General features: G+C 39.7%; 3 protein-coding genes across 3 annotated transcripts; 2 read left to right on the forward strand and 1 right to left on the reverse strand.

Moving 5' to 3' along the window:
* The first annotated feature begins 746 nt into the window (after positions 1-746).
* On the forward strand, positions 747-3,841 carry LOC100113552 (NF-X1-type zinc finger protein NFXL1). Its single transcript, XM_003427932.4, is given in 5 exon segments — positions 747-1,084; positions 1,148-1,260; positions 1,354-2,989; positions 3,273-3,491; positions 3,494-3,841. Coding segments are annotated over 5 exon segments (2,343 nt in total). The 5' UTR covers positions 747-820; the 3' UTR covers positions 3,605-3,841.
* Positions 3,842-13,885: 10,044 nt separating this feature from the next.
* On the forward strand, positions 13,886-15,450 carry LOC116418322 (putative protein TPRXL). Its single transcript, XM_031933393.1, has 5 exons — positions 13,886-14,042; positions 14,126-14,716; positions 14,795-14,878; positions 14,957-15,089; positions 15,438-15,450. Exons 1-5 carry the CDS (start codon positions 13,886-13,888, stop codon positions 15,448-15,450), a joined length of 978 nt encoding a protein of 325 aa, XP_031789253.1.
* Positions 15,451-15,589: 139 nt separating this feature from the next.
* Positions 15,590-16,282, reverse strand: LOC116418327. The gene is made up of 2 exons (XM_031933404.2): positions 15,860-16,282; positions 15,590-15,782 (listed from the first exon to the last, which is right to left on the reverse strand). Exons 1-2 carry the CDS (start codon positions 16,249-16,251, stop codon positions 15,590-15,592), a joined length of 585 nt encoding a protein of 194 aa, XP_031789264.1. The 5' UTR covers positions 16,252-16,282.
* Positions 16,283-24,885: the final 8,603 nt, after the last annotated feature.

The following is a 24,885-nucleotide window of genomic DNA, read 5'->3' on the forward strand; positions in this document are numbered from 1 at the left end:
AATCCAATAATCATCTCACAAGAACACTTATATATATATATATATATATATATATATATATATATATATATATATATATATATATATATATAAAAATAGTAAACAAATCAAATCGGAAAAAATCTGCGTCCGTGGTACAAAAAAAGCGTCGATTTGAGAGAATTTCAACGCACACACAATTATATATTTTTTGTGAATTCTAATTACTGTGTATCAATACGTATTGTTGTGTATTTTAAATAATAATACTTTAAAATATCAATAAAATTTTTATAAATCTTATACGTATCATTATAATATTCGATTCTCTTATATTTCCAACCGTTCCATTACGGGGTCACGATTTTAGCAGTGTTCCATAAGAGGTACTTTTACCTTACCAGATAAACAAAAAATTATAGATTTTTGTCTCTGATTACTGCATAAATCAACTTTATAACCTCAAATTCTGGCACACGGAGAAATTCTTAAAATAATTTTTACTATATGATGTAGTAATTTCTAGTAAACACGTAACAAATTTTAATATGTTGTCTAACATATTAAAATTTGTTACGTAAAGTAAAGTAAAAATTATAAGTCTAACAATTTTTACTATGAATATAGTAAAAATCGTCATGGAGCGAGTATGACCTGCCGTTACTGTCTAATATAGTAATTTTTCCTAGATATAAAAGTCAATAACAACTTACTACATAAATGTTTTTAAATTTTACACTAATATTAAACATTTATCTAATTATTGTATCTTAATCCGCTGTTTTTATATTTGTTTCCAAGTATATATGTAATAAACTAATAATTTTTAGGTTTACACAACATGAGGAAGTTTAGAAGAGCTCAAGTGCAAAATCAAGCTTCCATCGCAAAACATTTGGGGGCACATAAATTTAGAAATTTGGAATCTTCTAGTAGTTACGATGAAAACGAACAAGTATTAGAAACTACAGTCAAAAAAGTTTTATCCAGCTATCAATCCGAAGGTGGTGATGTTAAAAAAATCTTGTCATATTTAACTGAAACTTTTCAATCAGGAGGAGCTGTCTGCTTAATATGCATATCATCTGTTAAAAAATCTTATGCGGTAAGCTTTGATAAATTATCATAATTGAGTAAATTTATGAATTAATTTGATATTTTTTATTAGATTTGGAATTGTGCAGAATGTTTTACTTTTATGCACTTACCTTGCATTCAACATTGGGTAAGGGATAGTTTGAGTTCTAAACATGAGAAAGGAATTATATCATTATGGGGATGGTGAGTTTTGGTTTTTAATATTTATTTAAAATTTTGTTTTCAATTAGATGACTAATTTGAATCATAAAATTAAAAGCGGATTTCTATTTTTAGCCCTAAATGCAGAAAAGAATATGGAGAAGATCAAATACCAAAAAAATATACATGCTTCTGTGGAAAAACTGAAGATCCATCATATCAACCATGGTCAATTCCTCATTCTTGTGGAGACATATGTGGCAAGTTGCTTCTACCAAAATGTGGACACAAATGCATGCTTCTATGTCACCCTGGCCCATGTCCTCCATGTCCAAAAATGGTGTCAGTTACCTGTTTTTGTGCAAAACAATCACCTTGCCCATGGAGGTGCAATGCAAAAGAGTGGTCCTGTGGAATAATTTGTAATAATAAATACAAAACATGTGAACATGCATGTGTTGAAAATTGTCATCCTGGACCTTGTCTCCCTTGTGCCGAAAAAGTGCTCACTGCCTGCAATTGCAAGAATAAATCTGAATTAAAAAAATGTAATGAGGCATTTTGGCAGTGCAACAAAGTTTGTAGAAGACGTTTGTCATGTAATGTTCATGTTTGTAAAGACTTCTGCCACAATACTGGTGATTGCAATACTTGTCCATTAGAACAAAATAGAACTTGCCCTTGTGGTAAGAAAAGATATGCTATAACATGCAAACAGCAGCAAGTACCTACATGTTGAGACACTTGTGGAAAATTATTGGATTGTGGAGCTCATTATTGCAATATGAGATGCCATACAGAATGCTGTGGTCCTTGCTTAGAAGTTGTAACAAAATTGTGTCGTTGTGGTAGTTTTAGTAAAGAACTTTCATGTACTAAGGAATTTCACTGCAATAAAAAATGTTCTCAAATGAGACTTTGTACTAGACATCTTTGCAATAAGAAATGCTGTGATTGTTTGGTCAAAAAAACTTTTAAGGCCTGTGAAAAAGTATGTGATAACAATCTAAACTGGCGTAAGCATAAATGCTCTGCTCCTTGTCACAATGGACCTTGTTACCCATGTCCTTGTACTATTGTTATGCCATGTCGTTGTGGTAAAAGCAAAATTACTGTACCATGTGGAACAAATAAAAAAATCAAACCTCCAAGTTGCAACAAGATGTGTAAAATTCCTCCGATCTGTCATCATCTTAAAAGAGAGTCTCACAAGTGTCATCAAGGAGCCTGTCCACCATGTCGTAAAACGTGTAAATTAATACATAAAAAATGTGGTCATGCTTGTGAAGCAATATGTCATACTAAAGTTTGGACTAAAGTCAAACCTAATGGAGTAACTAAACCTATTGGACCATGGGAAAATCATAAAGAAAAATGGGAATATCAGTCCTTATCATGTCCTCCTTGTGAAGTCTTTATAATGGTCACATGCCTTGGAGAACATGAAACTCTGCCATGGCCTTGCTACAAAGCTGTTTCAACTTCTTGTTTTAGAGAGTGTGGTAAATTATTAATGTGTACAAATCATTATTGCGAAAAACTTTGCCACAAGTTAAACTCATTGGATGATGATGATGAGGATAAGTGTATGGAATGTGATAAACCATGTAGTTTTCCAAGACCTAAGGGATGTACACATGCTTGTCCTAAATTATGTCATTCTATTCCGTGTGAACCATGTAAGCAGCTAGTAAAAATTGTTTGTCTCACTTCTGCCACCACTGATAAACGCAACGAACTTCTGCAGTGTGGAATTCAGTGTCCTCAAAATGTACGTATTTATTTATGATAAAAAATAATTACAAAAGTTAACAAAATGGGATAAATATCATATTTTTTTTGAATGGACAATAAAGATCTTCTCCAAAGGCAGTTTGCAGAAGAAAATTCTTCATTATATTTGAGATATTGTAACTTCTTTCATAGCAAAATGTCTTGGAAAGATTGACAAATTCAGTCTTATGAATAAAGAATTTGATTGTCTTTACTAAATGAAGCTATAAAATTCACCTGTACATAAAACTAAACTTAATCAAATTATATTCACTTTATAGTATCCGTGTGGCCACCGATGTACTGATAATTACCATCCTGGATTATGTAAAAAAGCTCAATTCTGCAGTAAAAAAGTTAAAATCTTTTGCAATTGTAAACGATTCAAAAAATATTTTTCTTGTAACATAGTACAAGCTGGAAAACTTTATGTGGAATGTGATTCATTATGTCAAAAAAGAAAAGAGGAATTAGATAAAATTAGACAAAACCGAGTTGAAAAAAAAAACAAAAAGAGGAAGAACAGAAAAATTTAAAGGAAATAGAAATATTTGAAAAAAAATTTAAACCCAAACGAAGAGGAAAAGAGCATCATCTTAATAAAAAGCTCTGAAACAATAAAACTGGTTCTTGTAAGTTGATGTGGATGTTTACAGGGCTTGCAATTGGAATATCTGTTGTAGTAATGTTAATATTCCAAAACAATTTGTAAGAATTTTTTTTCATAGATGCAATATTAAAAACTGCTGCCAATTCTTCGGCACGTAGCTTCCTCCAACTGAAGTTATAGTTTTAATACATAAAATGTTGTTCAAATATACAGTATTGTCTTGTCTTGAAACTGTGGGAATATGTTCCCGAAGAGTTAGCACCCGAGCGTAGCGAGGGCGCTAAGCGCCGTGTAAAAATTAATCATTTAAGTCAAGAGTATCGTATAAAATTTTATAGCACAGACTGCTAAAGTCCGCAAGTCTCGCCTATTCGTGACTAAAGTAGTCCTTATTTGCACCGTGAGGTTAGCGCAAGAGCGTAGCGAGTGTGATAAACACGGTGCAAAGAAGGACTACTTTCGTCACAGATAGGCGTGACTTAACAGCGGATTTTAGCCACACTGTGCTATAAAGCATTTTTTTTCAAAAATACATCGGCAAATCGGAGGAAGGCGAGCGAGAGCGAGGAGCAAAGCTCCAAAACAAAAACTCTTAAATCTAGCTACCCCATGTACCGAGACTACTTATACCGAGTATTTTTAAAAAGAGAGTACGACGGCAAATCGGAGGAAGGCGAGCGAGAGCGAATATTAAAGCTCTAAAACAAAAACTCCTAAACCTAGCTACCCTGATACGAGTTAGACGGTCGGTAGGATGAAAAAACGAGAAGTTTTCTATGTTATTTGTTGGTAAAGGGATTGATGGCGGCTTTCTGGAAGAGGATCCTTGGAGGGCTCCTTAAATAAAGAGAGTTTTCGTCGTTTTCAAGGTTTTGTTTCTTTATTGAAATTTGTAGGGCCTAAACGCGTCGTAAGTGGGCGAGCTCGAGGTTGTTGGGTTCGTATCCGGGGCTAAAGCCTTCCAGACTCGTTAGCGCACGAGGTGAGTCCGGGGCCTATCGGCCTTTCGGACTTGTTAGCGCACGAGGTGAGTCCGGGGCTAAAGCCTTCCAGACTCATTGGCGCACGAGGCAAGTCCGGGGCTTAAGCCTTCCAGACTCGTTAGCGCACGAGGTGAGTCCGGGGCTTATCGGCCTTCCAGACTCTGGGAGCGTGTCCGGGGCTGCTGCCATCTAGACCGTTCGGTCGCCGGAGAGCGACTGTCACTCCGTGCGAGCTGCCGCTCCTTTTAACCGCTCGCGCGAAGCAGCGCCGAAGCCGCCGCGGAGAGGGGGAACTCGAGCACTCGCGCCTGTGCCGCTCAGCGCGGACTCTCGCAACGGCGCGAAAGTGCCTTACAGTACAGGCTTCAATCCCCCCCCCCCCCCATGTTGGAGGCGCTTTTGTGCCGTTTCGAAATATAATTTATAATGTTTACTTGATGATCTAATCTCTTCGTTTTCTTTATTTTAGGTGATTACGCAATTTACACTCTTCTAATGATTCTTACATTCTAATTCTCGTTACATTATGGTATATATATATATATATATATATATTTTTTTTTTCTTTTTTCTTTCTTTGCATACTTACAACTAACCTGCAGGGAAAGAGAATTACAAAACTTATACTAATTATATCCTATAATTAACTGGTTTTCGCGTTCGAAGATTATAGCGCCTTTCTTCTTTAGGTTCTCCTTGACCTTCGTCTGAAGGCTCTTCTGCCATGGCTGCTTCGTTTCCTCGTCGGAGGCTTCTTGTCCCTCCGGAACTCTTGGATGTTCCGGGTCCCAACTCGGAGCTGGAGTCTCGACACCAGGTGCGTCGTGAGACTGCTCTCGGTCAGTTCGGTCGGGTGTGCCATCCTCGACAGCGGACGCGTCGTGAGGATTCTGTTGGCGGGCAGGCTTGAGATCGTTGATGTAGTATTTGACTATGTCCCCATTACGATCGATCAGATAAATGTTCTTGGTCGGTGCGTCTATGATCTGATGCGGTCCTTCAAATTTCGGCGCAAATCCGGCGTGAAATTTTTTGGCTGAGTTGGATTGTGGGTGCGTGCGCGTGTAGACAAAGTCTCCGACTTTGTATTTCTTTGCGTAATCCGTGGGGCCGTAGTGGCCTTGGATATAACGGACTTGATTCTTCTGTATCTCTAGGACCCGCATGTTCCGCTCCGAAGAATTTAAGGCATCTTTTATTTTCCACTCGCCAGGTTTTCTTAATTCTTGCCCGAGTAGCGCGCTTCCTGGGCTTGGCCCGGTAGCCGCGTTACTCCGGGTTCGTAAATTAAATAATATCTGTGGTAGACAGAGATCCCAAGCGGTATGTCTTTGTCCCTGCAAGTGCAGCTTTAGACCCTTCTTTATTTCTTGGTTACGTCGCTCCGTAGGATTTCCTCGTGGAGAATAGATCGCCGTCGTCCAGGGTTCCACTTGCCACCGGGAGCATGCGTCTATCCACACTCAGCTGGAAAATTGCGACCCGTTGTCAATTGCCCGAGATAATGGTCTTCGGGTATCCCCAGCGGGAAAAGACTTCGTTCTCGAGTGTCTTGACGAGTAGCGGAGCTTCAGAGTTGTGCAGAGCGAAGGCTTCCACCCAGCGTGAAAAGAGATCCGTGACTACCAGAATATACTGTTTGCGTCGGGGAGTTATAGGAATAGGGGCCCATGAGATCTACCCCCACTGTCTCCTATAGCTCTCGTGGAGTTCGTGGTTTCAGTGGTGCTTTTTGTTGAGTCGACTTTTTTGCACATGCGCAGATGTGACATAACTGCACATATTCTCGGACTTCCTGTTGCATTCCTTTCCACCAATAATGGACCTGAATGGCTCGCAGAGTTTCTTCTGCTCCCGGATGACCCGCGAGCTCAGCGTCATGGTAATAGTATAGAACGCGAGCACGTACATCCGTAGGAACGAGCAATTGCCAATTTTCGCCTTCCTTAGCTCTGCGCCAGAGAGCGCTGTCTATTACCGAATTCTTCTCCAGGAATTTTCTGTCCGCTAGAGAAGGACTTGTTTTTTTAGCAATTTCCAGGCATTGTTGTGCGAGTTCCGTAATCTCCGTGTTTTCTTGCTGTGCCAGACGTATCACGTCGATGAGTGACTCCCCGCCGGTCTGGTATAACTCCGGTATGATTTCTTTAGACGGGGTTTGTGATAGATCTGGTGGCAGTAGTCAGTCTTGATCGTCGAGCTCTTCTGTATGTTCTCGGGAGGGCTGCCGGGATAATGCGTCCGGCAACTCGTTGTCTCTACCGGAGCAGTGCTTGATTTTAAAGTCGAATTCTTGTAGTAAGAGAGCCCAACGAGTAAGTTTTTCTCGGCTGTCCTTGAGTCTTGCTAGCCACGTAAGGGCTTTACTGTCCGTTCTTAGGGTGAACGGTCGGTCTTCAAGATATGGTCGAAAATTCTTGATGGCTCATATAATCGCTAAGCACTCCTGTTCATTACAATGATAGCGAGTTTTAGCCGGTTTAAACTTAGCGCTAGCGAAGCTAACGATATCTCTCCCGCCGTCAGGTCTATCGTGAAATAGAACAGCCCCCATCCCCCGGGCGCTAGCGTCTGTTTGGAGGACGAAGCGTCTTCCAGGGTCTAGTCGGGCGAATCTAAGTGGCTGTTTGAAAGCCTCCTTGACCCTAACGAATGCGCGTGCAGCCGCTTCGGTCCAGCGATAACTTCTTTTGCTTTGAAGTAGATCGGTCAGTGGTGCCATTAAGAGCGCCAGAGATGGAATATATTCTCTGAGCCAGTTACAAGTGCCGATGAATCCTTGTAACTGCTTTTTGGTCGTAGGCGCAGGTGTGTTGATAAGAGCGCTAAGGTATTCGTTCTTCTGCTCATTGCCGTTAGAGGTGACTATTATTCCCAGGTACTCGATGTTGCTCGTTGCGAAGCGACATTTATCAGGGGCCACTGTAAGGCCGTGAATGGCGAGCCTTTCCAGGACCTTGGCCAGATGCACCATGTGCTCGTCGTACGTCTGGGAATAAATAATCACATCGTCTAAATAGACTTTACAAAAGTCGTTCAGATAGCCGGTAAGTACTTCTTGTGACATTAGACGCTGGAATGTTCCTGGCGCGCCCTTGAGGCCAAACGGCATGACCTTAAATTTAAAACATCCGCCAGTTTGAGTCGAAAACGCAGTGTATTTAGTCGAGGCAGGGTCAAGGGGTATTTGCCAATAACCGCTTTTGAGATCGATAGTGGTAAATATCGTTGCCTTACCTATATCTTTTAAGGTGTCAGAGATCCGAGGGATCGGTTGCGCTGTGTCTTCCGTTATAGCGTTCAATCGACGATAGTCAATACAGAACCTTTGATCCCCGGATTTCTTTTTTGCTAATACGATTGGCGAGCAGTAAGGTGAAGTACAAGGTTCAATTACGCCTGCGACGAGCATCTCCCGAATCTGCCTTTCAATCTCCATTTGTTTTACTTCTGAATATCTGATAGGTGGCAACCGGAACGTTTCGTTCGAGTTGACTCGTATGACGTGTTGTATCGAACGTGTCTGTGGCAACTTATTGCCTAGCAGCGCGAATACATGAGCGTGTGCGCGAATTATCTCAGAGAAACGTTCCTGGTAAGATTCAGGGAAATCGTTATTAAAGCTCGGTATATCGTCTGCTGGCACGTCCGATCGCTTCGGAGTATATATGAAATGTGCCGTTATTCGCTCGATTTGTCCTACATATAGCAAGTTCCGGGCTAAATCAATGATTCCCCCCTCTTTCCTTAGCCACGGTAGGCCGAGGAGGAAGGGGTCGCGAAGCTGCGGTGCTACCAGAACTTGTGTAGTGAATTGCGTATTGTTTATGCTAAACTGGATCTCTGCCTGTCCGGTAACGTCCATAGATGCTCCCAGAGCGGCGAGATTGGTTTTTTGCTGGGACGGCGTGAATTTCGCATTTTTAGGTAATATCTCGGGATGTATAAAATTGTGTGTGGCCGCAGCATCAATTATTGCGGATACATTGGCCTCCCGGATACTAACGAGTATCCTGGGTAGCGCTCTTAAATCTACGCCGCCGCTGTTTACTTCCGGTCGGGGTTGTACGGGGCGGCGTTGACCGGATTTCCCGCCGCCTCCCTCCAGTTTTCCTTCTGCTTTTCTTTAAACACCGGACAATCGCGATGGAAGTGATACTCCGGGCAGTGCCAGCATTTCGGAGCATTACCTCCCTTCTTAGTGCCTTTCGGCGTTTCAACAGGCGTATCTTTTTTGACCTTTTTTGCTTGGCCGTCGTCTTCGTCTTGCTCTGCTTGAAGCGCCTTTGAGAGCAATTCAGAAAAGTCAGCAAATTGATGGGCTCTCATCACTCTTTTCAGACTCGAATTTAGTAGACTAACTAAAGTCGAGATGCGGGTTGCTTCTGGCTCGTTGGGTCGTAGGCGTTGGTAGAGCATATATTTTTGCTGCAGGAACGGTCCGACAGGCTCTCGTTCCGTCTGCTTCTTCCCGTAGAGTCGAGAAGTCAGGTCGCTGCGGATAGTCTCATTGTCGAATCGGTTTCTTAATAGCTCTTGGTAGCGAGCATAACCAACTTCCATCCCACAATAGCACTGCCACCATTTTTCGGCTTCGCCTTTGAGACCTTTATCTAGAGCTCGTACGCGTTGTTGTTCTGGCATCGCGTAAACTTCTACGTACTCCGTACAGTGTTGAAGGTAAGTCTCCGGATTCTCATGATCAAGACCATGATATTCCGGGAGTAATGGCTGATGCCCGAAGAGGGCCCGAGAGAAGGTCTCCCAATTGCGGAGTGCCGGAGGCATGCCTTATACGAATAGCGAGATTAACAATAATTTAGTCGTAAAATCGGAGGAAGGCGAGCGAGAGCGAATATTAAAGCTCTAAAACTAAAAGTCCTAAATCTAGCTACCCTACGCTCCGAGACTCCTTATACGAGTATTTTTAAAAAGAGAGTACGTGGCGTGGAGAAACCGAGGCGCAAAGCTCTAAAACAAAAACTCCTAAATCTAGCTACCCCACGCACCGAGACTCCTTATACGAGTATTTTTTTTTTTTTTAATACGTCGATAAACTGGAGGCATGCGAGAGAGAGAGAGAGAGAGAGAGAGAGAGAGAGAGAGAGAGAGAGAGAGAGAGAGAAAGAGAGAGAGAGAGAGAGAGAGAGAGAGAAGCAACGCTACAAATAGTTCGATAATGATTTAGACGGTAAATCGGAGGAAGGCGAGCGAATGCAAGAGATCTATGTAAAACTGAACTGCTTAAATCCACCTTCCCTGAGCGTAGCGAGATTAACAATAATTTAGTGGGAAAATCGGAGGAAGGCGAGCGAGAGCAAATATTAAAGCTCTAAAACAAAAACTCCTAAAAAAAGCTACCATACGCTCCGAGACTCCTTATACGAGTATTTTTTTTTAATACGTCGATAAACTGGAGGAATGCGAGAGAGAGAGAGACAGAGAGAGAGAAGCAAAGCTCCAAATAGTTCGATAATAATTTAGTCGGCAAATCGGAGGAAGGCGAGCGAATGCAAGAGATCTATGTAAAACTGAACTGCTTAAATCCACCTTCCCTGAGCGCAGAGAGATTAAGAATAATTTAGTCGGCAAATCGGAGCAAGGCGAGCGAGAGCGAAGAGCAAAGCTCTAAAACAAAAACTCCTAAATCCAGCTACCCCACGCACCGAGACTCCTTATACGAGTATTTTTAAAAAGAGAGTACGTCGGCAAATCGGAAGAAAGGCGAGCGAGAGCAAATATTAAAGCTCTAAAACAAAAACTCCTAAAAAAAGCTACCATACGCTCCGAGACTCCTTATACGAGTATTTTTTTTTAATACGTCGATAAACTGGAGGAATGCGAGAGAGAGAGAGAGACAGAGAGAGAGAAGCAAAGCTCCAAATAGTTCGATAATAATTTAGTCGGCAAATCGGAGCAAGGCGAGCGAGAACGAGGAGCAAAGCTCTAAAACAAAAACTTCTAAATCTAGCTACCCTACACTCCGAGACTCCTTATACGATTATTTTTTTTTTTAATACGTCAATAAACTGGAGGAATGCGAGAGAGAGACAGAGAGAGAGAGAAGCAAAGCTCCAAATAGTTCGATAATAATTTAGTTGGCAAATCGAAGGAAGGCGAGCGAATGCAAGCGATCTCTCTAAAACTGAAATGTTTAAATCCACCTACCCCGAGCGCAGAGAGATTAAGAATAATTTAGTCAGCAAATCGGAGCAAGGCGAGCGAGGAGCAAAGCTCTAAAACAAAAACTCCTAAATCCAGCTACCCCACGCACCGAGACTCCTTATACGAGTATTTTTAAAAAGAGAGTACGTCGGCAAATCGGAAGAAAGGCGAGCGAGAGCAAATATTAAAGCTCTAAAACAAAAACTCCTAAAAAAAGCTACCATACGCTCCGAGACTCCTTATACGAGTATTTTTTTTTAATACGTCGATAAACTGGAGGAATGCGAGAGAGAGAGAGAGACAGAGAGAGAGAGAAGCAAAGCTCCAAATAGTTCGATAATAATTTAGTCGGCAAATCGGAGGAAGGCGAGCGAATGCAAGAGATCTATGTAAAACTGAACTGCTTAAATCCACCTTCCCTGAGCGTAGCGAGATTAACAATAATTTAGTCGGTAAATCGGAGGAAGGCGAGCGAGAGCGAATATTAACGCTTTAAAACAAAAAGTCCTAAATCTAGCTACCCTACGCTACGATACTCCTTAGACGAGAATTTTTAAAAAGAGAGTACGTCGACAAATCGGAAGAAAGGCGAGCGAGAGCAAATATTAAAGCTCTAAAACAAAAACTCCTAAATAAAGCTACCATACGCTCCGAGACTCCTTATACGAGTTTTTTTTTTAATACGTCAATAAACTGGAGGAATGCGAGAGAGAGACAGAGAGAGAGAGAGAAGCAAATCTCCAAATAGTTCGATAATAATTTAGTTGGCAAATCGAAGGAAGGCGAGCGAATGCAAGCGATCTCTCTAAAACTGAAATGTTTAAATCCACCTACCCCGAGCGCAGAGAGATTAAGAATAATGTAGTCGGCAAATCGGAGCAAGGCGAGCGAGAGCGAGGAGCAAAGCTCTAAAACAAAAACTCCTAAATCCAGCTACCCCACGCACCGAGACTCCTTATACGATTATTTTTTTTTTTAATACGTCGATAAACTGGAGGAATGCGAGAGAGAGAGAGAGAGAGAGAGAGAGAGAGAGAGAAGCAAAGCTCCAAATAGTTCGATAATAATTTAGTCGGCAAATCGGAGCAAGGCGAGCGAGAACGAGGAGCAAAGCTCTAAAACAAAAACTTCTAAATCTAGCTACCCTACACTCCGAGACTCCTTATACGATTATTTTTTTTTTAATACGTCAATAAACTGGAGGAATGCGAGAGAGAGACAGAGAGAGAGAGAAGCAAAGCTCCATATAGTTCGTTAATAATTTAGTCGGCAAATCGAAGGAAGGCGAGCGAATGCAAGCGATCTCTATAAAACTGAAATGTTTAAATCCACCTACCCCGAGCGCAGAGAAGTAGATAGGCTATAGGCATACCAAAACATAGGCATACTAAAACACCCCCTCTCCTCCCAAAGTGTTTTGGTACCCGATGGAAGAGTGGGAATGGTTCTCCCTCTTTTCCGCATACTAAAACACTCCCTCTCCTTTCAAAGTGTTTTGGTACCCGATGGAAGAGTGGGAATGGTTCTCCCTCTTTTCCGCATACTAAAACACTCTCTCTCCTTTCAAAGTGTTTTGGTACCCAATGGACGAGTGGGAATGGTTCTCCCTCTTTCCCCATACCAGAAAACTCCCTTTCCTCTCAAGAGTGGGATGGATCTCCCTCTCTCCCGCACACGAAAACACTTCCACTCTAAGTGATTTGCTAACCGATGAAAAAGTGTACTCCCTCTCTCAAATATGTTTTTGGAATGCCTATAGCGTTCTCTAATTTTCTGTTTCACGGATTAGAAATCAATCCTTATTGACGCGTGTAAGACATCCTCGAACCGATGCCGATTTCGGGATTAGCTTTTGAGGAAAATGTGGGCGTGTACCGTAGAAAAAGATAATCCTTTGAGGTGGTTGCTTTCTTACACACCTGTTTCACGGATTAGAAATCAATCCTTACTGACGCGTGTAAGGCATCCTCGAACCGATGCCGATTTCGGGATTAGCTTTTGAGGAAAATGTGGGCGTGTACCGTAGAAAAAGATAATCCTTTGAGGTGTTTGCTTTCTTACACACCTGTTTCACGGATTAGAAATCAATCCTTACTGACGCGTGTAAGGCATCCTCGAACCGATGCCGATTTCGGGATTAGCTTTTGAGGAAAATGTGGGCGTGTACCGTAGAAAAAGATAATCCTTTGAGGTGTTTGCTTTCTTACACACCTGTTTCACGGATTAGAAATCAATCCTTATTGACGCGTGTAAGGCATCCTCGAACCGATGCCAATTTCGGGATTAGCTTTTGAGGAAAATGTGGGTGTGTACCGGGTGCGCACACCGACATCCTTTGCTCAGGTGGTTGACAATGCAGCATGGTATACTGATCGATGCCCTTTAGTTTTAGAATAAGCGTTACACCTTTCATACGAATGCTGCGTATTGCTTTGGAGAAAAAATGTGGGCGTGTGCAGGTTGATGCGCACGCCAAGGACCCCGCTCAGGTGGTAGACAATGAAGCATTGTATAGTGATCAGTTACACCTCTCATGCGAAAGCTTCATATTCCTTTTGAGAAAAATGCAGGCGTGTGCAGGTCGAATAAGAAATTAATCCTTATTGCTGTGTAAGGCATCCTCAGACCGTTGCCAATTTTTGGAATGAGCGATATGTTTCTCTTGAAAACGTGGGTGTGTGCAGGTTGGTGAAGTGATGAACCCTCAAAGCTGTTTTCCACGTTAGAGATAATTTTTGCACACACTTGAAACTGACGATTCTTGAAGAGATAATCTTACGCTCAATCTCTCTCTCTCCCTCCAAGAAAGCGTAGGTGTGCACTCGAGTGATTGAGGGATGGTCAAATTTTGTTGAGAGGGAGGAGATTTTAAAAATTCCGGTGGGAAGTGTCTAAGGGAGGTTCTATGAGAAGAAAGTGGAAATTTTTCGGCAATTCGAAGGACTTTTGGCAATTGAAGTGAAAAGGGAAGCTTCGCTGTCCACCGTATTTAAGGACCCGGTGCATGCTTCGTCAGTCAATTCACTCCTCGTTTCCAAGTTCATTCGGCAAAATAGTGAAAAGTGTTCTCCCGCCTTCGAGTATAACCCCTCAAGATACACCGGAGTCAGGATTTTTCTTGCAAGCTGACAAGAAAATGTCACCGAAGAAGCTAAATTCACCAATGCAGCCTTCTCGAAGCCGACGGAGTCTGCAGGTCGCCCAGAAGCGTATACGTTGGCTGGTCGCCAACGCACCAACTCTCCTAACAATGCTCGACTACGTCTCCTGGGCAATGGACGTGGTCGAAACACGTAAGTGCATTTTTTTTTTTTATTATACTATTCAAAAGTTTTTTTCTTTAAATTAATTTATTAAAATTTTTTTAATGTTGCAGTGCCACAACCACCAAATGCTGCTTTGCAGCAATTAGCATCGCGACGATCTCCGACGGCTGACCTGCCACGACGATCTCCGGCGGCTAACCTGCCACGACGATCCCCGGTGGCTGACCTACCACAACGATCCCCGGTGGCTGACCAGCCTCGACGATCCTCGACGGCTGAGCAGCCGCAGAGATCTTCGACGGCTGAGCATCCTCGACGATCCTCGGCGGCTGACCCGACGCAGCGATCTCCGACGGCTGACCCGCCACGGCGATCCCCAATGGCTGAGCAGCCTCAGAGATCTTCGACGGCTGAGCATCCTCGACGATCCTCGGCGGCTAATCCGGCGCAGCGATCCCCAATGGCTGAGCAGCCTCGGCGATCTTTGACGGCTGAGCAGCCTCGACAATCTTCGGTGACCCGAAGAAGACGGTCTCGGTCGAGCTCAAGTTCTAGCTCGAGTTCGAGCTCGAGTTCGAGCTCTAGTTTGAGCTCTAGTTCGAGCTCCAGCTCTAGCGGAACATGTACATCTGTTAAAAGTATACGCGATCTCAAGCCGATTCCTAAGATCGCGTCCTCGAATATGAAGAGAAAAGTAAATGGTAAAAAATATTAAATTTATTCTTAAAATTATATAACTTTATTTAAAAAAATGCTAATCTGTTTTTTGATTGTTAAAGATCAAAAAGGCAACGAGCAGAAGAAGAAAAAGGTAGGAGAGAGAGAGACGTCACCAAAACCAGGAACATCTACAATGACTTCAGGTAAAAAAATGCTTTAACTATAAATTAGTTTTATTTTGTATACAATAAATTTATTTTTTGTTTGTTTTAATTTTTCAGAGGTTACGAGACCAGTACCGAGACGTGGTATTTTGCAATTAAAAAGGACTGATAGTAAACAGCAGCAGCAACAACAGCAACAGCAGCAGCAACAACAGCAGCAGCAACAGCAGCAGCAACAGCAGCAGCCACAGCAACAGCAGCAGCAACAGCAACAGCAGCAGCAACAACAGCAACAACAGCAGCAACAGCAACAGCAGCAGCAACAGCCGTCACAGCAACAACAGCAACCTCAGCAGCAACAACAACGCAATTTACCGCGGATTATAGATGATGAGATAATAATAGATCACATCAATGTAAACAAAATTTACAAAAATTATAAAAAAAAATAAATTTAAAGAATTGTGGACACCTCATCGTTTATTAAAACTTTGAGTTTTCCCAAATTTATTTAGAAAATTTAAAAATTGTAAAATATTTCAGAAAATTTAGATATGATTTTTAAATTGATATACTCTGCTCTTTGTCTTCCTTTTAGTGTAAATAAATAAATAAATTGACTATATGTTAAGATAAATTTCAATCCCTTTTCAACAATTTTTTTTTGTTTTAAAAGATAAAAAAGAATCGTAAGATTTATAATTTTTTTTAAATTATTTTATTTAATCATTTTTTTTTTCATAATACATTTTAATCAACTTCGTCTTGACTAAATTTTCCAGACAAATAATTTAATAACCATGCTCTTATTGAAAGAGCATTATGGACGGCACATGCTGGTTTTCTTCTAATAGAAAGTTGATGGTGCAAGCAAAAGTAATTTTTATTACTTTTTATGTTCTCCAGTGGAGGGCATCCGAGATCTTCGACATTGGATATTAGACTGAAAAAAAAAAAAATGTGGATAAATTGAAGTATCAAGAGCATGGAAAAAAACTGAAGGAAAGTATAAATACTTACGTATTCGGCAAATAATTTTTTAACCACAGTGCTTTCTGTTCTCCTTTAACGAATATTTTTTTAACACCTCGCGTAAAGATTTGTAAGACTTGTTGAAGTCGATGGTATGGAATGTCACCAGAATTCCATTCGATTCCATGGTAACTTTTTTCTAGCCAATGAATCATACATTTTTCTTCCTCGGTAAGTTCTTCCCACGGCATAGGAGACTTGAAGAGGTAAGCAGTTGGTAAAGCTGTTTTTTTTACGTTGAGGAAACTAATTTCCTTGAAAATAAAAGTATCCACAGCAATTCTTTGAAATCCTTGAATGTCAACAATATAAACATTTTCTTCTGGATATTTCAGTATGGTATTTTCGAACATCTTTTTGTATTCACACATTGTAGTCATCTTGGAGCTTTGTAGAGTTAGAATTTCAGTAAGAAGTGTGGATTGAAAATGAACAGATGACTTTCCTCACCCTGGTTTATATAAGAAGAAACTCCACCTTATGATTTTTTACAATTGGATGCTTAAAAGAAGCACAGGCCCTGATTGGATGGGTCTGAAAGACGATTTCTCATTGGTCTAAAAGTAGAAAATTCACCCCTTCCAAAGAAAAACCACCCCTCCCTAAGAAAATTCACCCCCCCCCCTCAACATATCTTGCTCCTCAGCTTTTCTATTCAGAAGATGACGCTTCTCATTGGATCAAACATAAAAAAATCCACCTCTTCTTTCATGGTCTTCCCTATATAAAGGGAAACTTTACTTTGAGCAGCAGTCTTCGTCTACTACTACTACTACTACTATTACTACCACAGTACACAAAACTAGTCCTTTTTTCGTTTACGAGTCTGTGAGTGTTACTTTAAGTTGGAAAAAGTAAATATGGCTTCAATTCAACTTTTCGAACGTCTTGTCGAAGTAGTGCGTGATACTTCACGAAATATACACGGAATGAGCAATAATGATATTCATTATTGGCTAGACATGTGCAATTCTACAATAAAGGAATTGAACGAAAAAATCAATAAATCTAATCTTTCAAGAGGAGAAAAGCAGAAATATCAAACTTGTATGACACATCTTTCATGTGTGCAAGTTCAACTCGAACAACATCTTCAGCAAGGAGGAAGTCTACAATCGGAAGAAACTGAAGCTAGAGTTGAGTGGCGTGATGTAGAATCAGCTTTTCAAAATCGAATTAGAACAGGTGTAGTTGTAAATATAAAGCATGTGGACATTCTAAGTTTTTTTAACGATGCGCAAAAGCTTTTCAAGGTTAAAGTAGAAGATTGCTTGAAGGAATATAACGCTGTAAAAATAAATTCTGACTTTATCGCAGAATTTTCTATGCAGAAAAATGGAGAGGAAACGACTGACATTAAATATTTTACAAGTGAAAGTGTTACAGCATTCATGTCAACGAATTTGGAAGAATGGTTTAAAGATCATATCAAAGAACCTATTCTCACCCAGCTTGAAGAATTTCAGGAGAAAGATTCTGGCTGGACCCTGACGAGTATTATCAGTTTGTGTATCAATATGAAAAAATATTCTCCAATCAAGGGGAGTTCCTTCATTCCACTTCCAAAGTTTATAGAAAAAAAAAAAAGTCTTGAAGAACAAATTATTGTTAAACGTGAGCAGTGCAACATTCGCTCTAAATTACACATAGTGCATACTGAAAAACAGAACAAAATAGCACTAAGTCCGCATGATGATAAAAGATACTTATTACCTCATAGCACAGACACTTTGCCTTGGGGTCATTACCGAATTATTGAGGAGCAGATGGCACTGGCTGTAAGTCAAATGGAGGAGGATGAAAAAATGGCTGATACAAGAGGAGAAAGAGTGGGGGAGATGGAATTGGAGAAGGGGTATGCAGCGACCAATACTAAAGAAGAAAGCGAGAGAGCAATGGAGAGGGGGAGCGAATTGTCCAATGAAAACAGTGCAGCACGAGTGGGGATGACACTTTATGGCGATACAGGCGAACAAATCTTTATAGAATACGATGTTTGTGAGGAGCTAATGCACGACTGGAATCCATCGATGGAGGGGGCATCTTCCAATAGAAGAGATATTCTACAAGAGGCTATGGAAGGGGCAGACATCGTGGTGGGGAATGGGCTATATGAACCGACGCACCACGGTGAAAAGCACATTCGAGCAGTCGAGCTTGAAAATTACCTACCTTTGGAGAAGAAACCAAGACTCACTTAACATTTTCAAGTAAGTTCATAGCTGATTCTCACTATTTTTTTTTGTTCTCAAAGAAAATCTTTTCTCTAACACACAAATTCTTATTTTTTTCACGTTTCAGAATGGATCTATCTGCACTTAACAAAATTGCTGAGCGCGAGTTCTTGCCTAAGAAGAAAGTCACGGACTTAGAAAAAGATCATGAGTACATGGTGACTGCACTCAAGGAGGTGAAGACTAGATTCGGCACGAAGATCGTGGCTGAGATTGATGACAGCTTTCAAATATTTCTGCCAGAAAAGATCTCATCAGCAATCTTGAAAGATCAAGAACTTTTCAATAATCTTTCAAACACAGCAAATAAACTTAGTTTATTTATAACATATCAGGGTGGAACTTCTTTTAAGTTCACCACATGCTAAAATAATGAAATACAAAGACTGATAATTATTAAATACTATTTATTTGTTAAAACTACAATTCACATGAATAAAAATACATTATTAAATATAATAACAATTGCTTTCTTATTTTTTAGAACCTTGAATAATTTATACAATCTCATTTTTATCTATCCAACTATTGTGATCGCTACTGAATCCTAACCATTTAACATATACGCGTTTACCACTTTTCTTTAAAACTTTTTCTACTAAATAAATTTCCGGATACATAGTTTTATGAATTTCCGTTTCATAAAAGCCACCAGAGACGGGTTTATCATAATAATCTTTGAGGTGGTAAGTTACTGGATCTGTTTTTACAACTCGCGTTATTGTGAAAATTTCCGTAGACCAATTTGGTGTGTAACCTTTTTCAAAAACATTTTTTAACCTACTTATTCGTACTTTATCTCCTACTTTGAATTTCGGTTCTTTCACTGACGACTTTTCAGTAGGAAAACGTCTCTTGACCTCTCTCTCATTTGCCTGTGTAACATTTTCAGGCTCGATTCCTGTTGTCCGATGTTTTCTCGAATTGTATGCTTTGAGCAAGTTAGGTAGAATATCCAACCATTTATAGCTTCCTTGTTTGCTGAATTCTGTCCACATTGCATTTTTTAACGTTCTATTGAATCGTTCGCATATACTTGCATGAAGATTACTATGTGAAGAGTATAAGTGTATATTGTGCTTCTTCATAAGTTTTTGAAAAATTGAATTGTAAAATTCTTTTCCTTGGTCAGTTTGTAGATTCTTCGGTACTCGTCCTTCTTTCAGTATTGACTTCATAGCTGCAGTAACATCCTGACCACTCTTCGACTTGACTGGCACGGCCCACGCGTACTTTGAAAATATGTCTATGACAGTGAGTAAGTAGCGGAAATCTTTGTTCTCGCTAGCGTAAGGAATCATTTCCACAAGATCACCTTGCCAAGTCTCATCTATTCCGCGTATATCATATTTTCTTCGCTTGTACCTGCGGCGTGCAGCTTTATGCAGCTCTTCAGCTACTTTTTGCTTTTCCATCTTCTTTGATTATAAAATTATTCAATTGACCAATAATATATTCAACGCTTGCGAAATTACGTTGAGAAATATCATTAAGATATTTTAATTTTTTGTCCACATCAGATTTAAGGCTTTCAACTTGCTCCCTATATTGGTCTATAAGTTCACCAATTCCAGTAATTTTAGAAGATATATAATTTACTTCCGTCTGCAGGATAACTTGCAGTGAATGCAAAGTGATTGCATCTTTTGGATTGCGTGGCTCTCCGAGATTACAGAGTCGCTTCTGCTCTAAGTCAAAATCACCGTCTGATGTAAAATTAAAACCATTTCCTGGAGGCCCGCGACTCACTTGCTGCGAGCTCCCAAGTTTTCTTCCGAACACATCGAGACTCATGGTAGTACTGATGCAAAGAAGAAAGATGCGTATCAATATATATGCCCAGCTTCACGCAATTCTTCAATAATTGAATGAATTTCGTTGGTGTGATTGTTATTTCCAGCAGATCGTTCGGCAATCAATAATCGAAGTCGTTCGACAAGCTCATTTGGATCGTCCCAGTAGACAAGATCTATGGAAGAATTTTTCTTAGCTATTTTATATTTAGGTACAAGTCCTCCTCCGCTGCTGTTGTTCTTTTTACGTGGAGTGCTGCGGAACATTGGAGCTAAAATATTCTTATATTTATTACTTCTCGACATTCTTATAGATTCATCTTTGCTGAATTTTTTCCGATGAGCATTTGATGCTTCCAGAATCTTGCGATAATTTTCACGATCTGCTGAACTCAGAAGAAGATCATCCGGATATTTTTTAAATAGCAATTCCATTAGTCCATTCGTTTTAGGATAACTTTCATTTCTGACTTTGACATATTTATCATCAAACTCTATTTCTGAATCACCAATCATATACACTCCATCAACCTTTCGCACTCCGTATATATTGTCAATTGTTCTACGGCTTTTATCTAACAATGATAAAAAATCTTCAGCTGATTCATTTTTTCCACTCGTAGATTTAAATGTAGAATTGGTTATTGTGTTAAAAGCATCATCATCATCATCATCATCATCATCATCATCATAATCATAAACAGTATAATCCATTAAACTTGATTTATTATTATTATTATTTTGATCGTTGAGCAAACTTGATCGATCGATTCTTGTTCGTTTTTTCATTTTCTTACTGCTGTTTTTAACAAAAATGTGATTGGATGGTTGCTGCAGTGGACTTTCACTTTTCATCTCAACAAGTTTTTCAAGTGGTGTGACGACTGGTTTTAGAGTATCGCCGATGACTTTTTCAAAATCATCTTTCTCCTGTTTTAATAAAGTGTATTTTTTTTTAATAGCCTCACGAGCTCGCAAGAGCTCACTAAGAACATTCTTCTCTTTCTTGAAGTCTGACATGCTGACGTGGCGATGTCTACAACTGAACTGCAAGTTTGAGACTCATAATTCCTTTTTTATTGCAAAACAGTCAAATCCTTTTCTGTATCTACCCTCATTCATCGGTCTATCTTTGTCAATGACGATGAATCCATATCTATCATTCTTCCAACATTCAGAACAAAGATTCCGAAATTCATTGAAAGTTAAATCAGTATTCACATGATCTTCATAGATATGTTTAAGATTTACATCATCTTGTCGATAAATTACTAACAAATTGACATTATCCCTAATGAGATGTTTTCCTATATGAGCATAAGATTGACATAGATAGAAACTATCTACACTCTTATGTCTTCCCATACAGAAGAATGCTCTGACGTTATCCTGCTTCTCACATGCCACATCATCAAAAATCATAATTGAATTTGGTAGGGCTTCATCTGGAGATACTACAGATTCATGCTCACTAAACGGAAGATATGATACTCCTTCAATCGGATCCAAGACATTTTTGAGAAATTGATAGTTTGGCTGATTCAAGGATTTAGAGTATACATATAAATTCTCAAATCTAAGACCATTGGGGTGTGTAATTAGAGCCAATAAACTATTTGTTTTTCCACAGTTTGATGGACCACAGAATACTGCTCGTATACTATCTGGTAGTAATTCCCCATGACGCTTCTTTCTCTTCTCTTTTCCAAAATCAAAATTCGTGACAGGGAGTTTGACGTTTTGCTCGGTAAAATCCATGTTCACGCAACAAAGTCACATTCAACATTGAGCTCTTGAAATATAAACGCTCGTTTTATACCATAAACGTCAGTTGTGAATCAACACTCGAAGAGAGATGATCATACACAAATCTCAGAAACAGCCGAAAGGCTATGGATTGCTTGATAAAGTTATCAATAACTTACCTGTTGAAATGCATCTTCCTGGATATCAATACTGCGGTCCCGGAACCAAATTAAAAAAGCGAATGAAAAGAGGAGATCCTGGTATTAATCCGCTTGATCAGGCATGTAAAAAACATGACATAGCTTACTCCGATAAAAACGGAGATCGTAAAGCTGCTGACAAGAAGCTTGCTGAGGAAGCTATGCAGCGTGTCAGAGCCAAGGATGCGAGTCTTGGTGAAAAAGCGTTTGCTTTTGCTGTTAACAGTGCTATGAAATTAAAAGGAAAAACTGGAATGGGACTGAAATTTAATAAGTTAGTGACTGTAGCTAAAAAATCAATGACAGCAAGTAAACATTCTCGCAAGGTTATTCAATCAGCGTTGAAGGGTGCACGTCAAGCTGTTAAAAGTGTAGGAGGAAAGAAACAAGTTATCATTCCACGTGTTCTGCCGCTTCCAGCAAAAATTGGTGGAGTTCTTCCTTTTCTCATTCCATTGTTCGCAGGACTAAGTGCCACCGGTGCTCTAGCAGGAGGTGCTGCTGGAATAGCTAAAGCTGTTAATGATGCTAAAGCCGCGCAGAAAAATCATGAAGAAAGTAAGAGGCATAATAAGACCATGGAAGCTATTGCTTTAGGCAAAGGACTCCATCTTAAGCCCTATAAAACTGGGATGGGATTATTTATGACACCTCATATTGGTTGTGGCAGCAATCAAGTGAATAGAAAAAAAAAACTTCGATTTAACTTTGCCGAATCGTCCACTGACTGACTACGATCTAAAAAAATATGCTCATATGGTCCATGGTATAATGAATCTGCAGTGGTTAACTTGGATGACTATCAAAATAGAGGTACTCACTGGGTTTGTTATCGCAAGCAAGGTTCTGAAGTGCTTTATTTTGATAGTTTTGGTGATCTCAAACCTCCCAAGGATCTCATGATGTATTTTAACGTGAAAGAAGTGAAATACAATTACAAAAGATATCAAAATTTTGACTCATTCATATGTGGCCATCTTTGTCTCTACTTCTTAGCTGGAAGACTATAAAAAGAGGTGCTCGCAGCCGAATGAATTCATTATCATCCGATCAGTCATGGAAGATAGTTTCACTCTGAGTCTAACGGGAAAATCTTCTGTTCTAGAAGCACAATATTTCCCTTCAATCGAACTACCAGAGCATAAAAATTTTGTTTTGGGCTTAGTTGAACTTTTAACATTCAACTCTATTCCAAACGTTGACTCATCAAACAATAAAGTTCATTTGAATGGTGAATTTATTACTATTCCAACTGGCAGTTACGAGATTGATGCTCTTGATCAATTTTTACAAGCAGCTTTGAAAGCTAAAGGAATTAATTTTTCCTTGAAAGCTAACAACAATACTCTCAGAAGTGAAATTACTTGCAGTCATCCCTTAGATTTCAGACCACACGATTCAATAGGTCGTCTCCTTGGCTTCACTCCTCGTATTCTCAAAGTTAAAGATCTTCACAGCTCTGATTTACCTGTGAAAATATTGAAAATCAACGCACTGCGAGTAGAGTGCAACATCACTGCAGGTGCTTACATCAATGACAAAAGAGTTCACACAATCCATGAGTTCTTTCCCCGCGTGCCTCCAGGATATAAAATCATAGAAGTTCCGTCTCATGTCATATATCTACCGCTCAGCGTCAAGTGCATAGATCATCTACAAATTCGAATCGTCGATCAGGATGGAAATTTGGTGAATTTTCGAGGAGAGGAAATCACTATTAGACTCCACATCAAATCTGTATAATGGGCATCGTTTACAATTCTGGATCATATATAAGTCAGTCATCATGGCAACCAGTCATCAGTCGACCGAAGAAACTCAAACCGTTAACACGCAAGAGCATTCAGTTTCTGAAAAGTCTAGGACTAAAAGTTCGTGGAAAAAATTCATGTGTATAATTATTTGCTGCTTCCAGAAAAATGGACGAAATTCTAAGCATTCAATCAGGTGTCGTATTCGATGAGTCTATTGCTCATTACGAAGTACACGCACATCAGCCATACTCATCATTAAGCTTTGACAACAGCGATGAAATTCGTATTTCTATCCAACATCAAGATCTATGTCTCCTGCCATCACGTAGTTCTATCCATGTATGTGGAAAATTGAAACTCAAAACTGGTTCATCAGCTCCAGCTAAAACTACATTCGTGAACAATGGCATTTGTTATCTGTTTGATGAAATTCGTTATGAAATTAATGCTGTGGAGATAGATAAAAGTAAAAATGTTGGTTTGAGCAGTCTTATGAAAGGATGGACTTCATTTAATTCGAATCAGAATAATATGCTAGAAAATGCAGGCTGGCTTGGCAATGAAGAAAACGTCAAATCGTTTGTCGATGAAAAGGGAAACTTTGACGTTGCGATTCCGCTGAGTATGATCATGGGCTTTGCAGAAGACTATAAAAAAATTATAGTTAACATGAAGCATGAGCTCATTCTTACAAGATCGAGAAGTGACTTGAACGCAATAATCCAGGAAGGTACTATGACATCTGGTGTAACTGCTTATGAAGATTGTGAAGTAAAAATATCGAAGATAGAATGGTTAATGCCATATGTCATTGCATCTGATAAACAAAAAATTCAGCTATTGAATTTCATTGGTAAAGATAATCCCATCTCTATGTGTTTTCGTTCTTGGGAGATATTTGAATATCCTCTTCTCCCAAGCACGAATAAACACGTCTGGACAGTGAAAACATCAAATCAACTGGAGAAACCACGTTTTGTAATTCTCGGACTACAAACAAAGAGAAAAGCTGTAAGAACTGCAAATGCGAGTAGATTTGATCATTGCGAGATAAGTAATGTGAAACTTTTCTTAAATTCACATTATTATCTATACAACAATATGAATCTCGATATATATAACAATCAGTATGCGATTCTCTATGATATGTATGCTAATTTTCAAAAATCATACTATGGAAGAGATCCACAGCCGATGCTGACAAAATCTATGTTCATCGAGAATGAACCGCTAATAGTTATTGACTGTTCACGACAAAACGAATCTCTCAAGAACGCTCCTGTTGAT

This window comes from Nasonia vitripennis (genome assembly GCF_009193385.2).
Source record: "Nasonia vitripennis strain AsymCx chromosome 1 unlocalized genomic scaffold, Nvit_psr_1.1 chr1_random0009, whole genome shotgun sequence".
NCBI classification, from domain to species: Eukaryota; Metazoa; Arthropoda; class Insecta; order Hymenoptera; family Pteromalidae; genus Nasonia; species Nasonia vitripennis.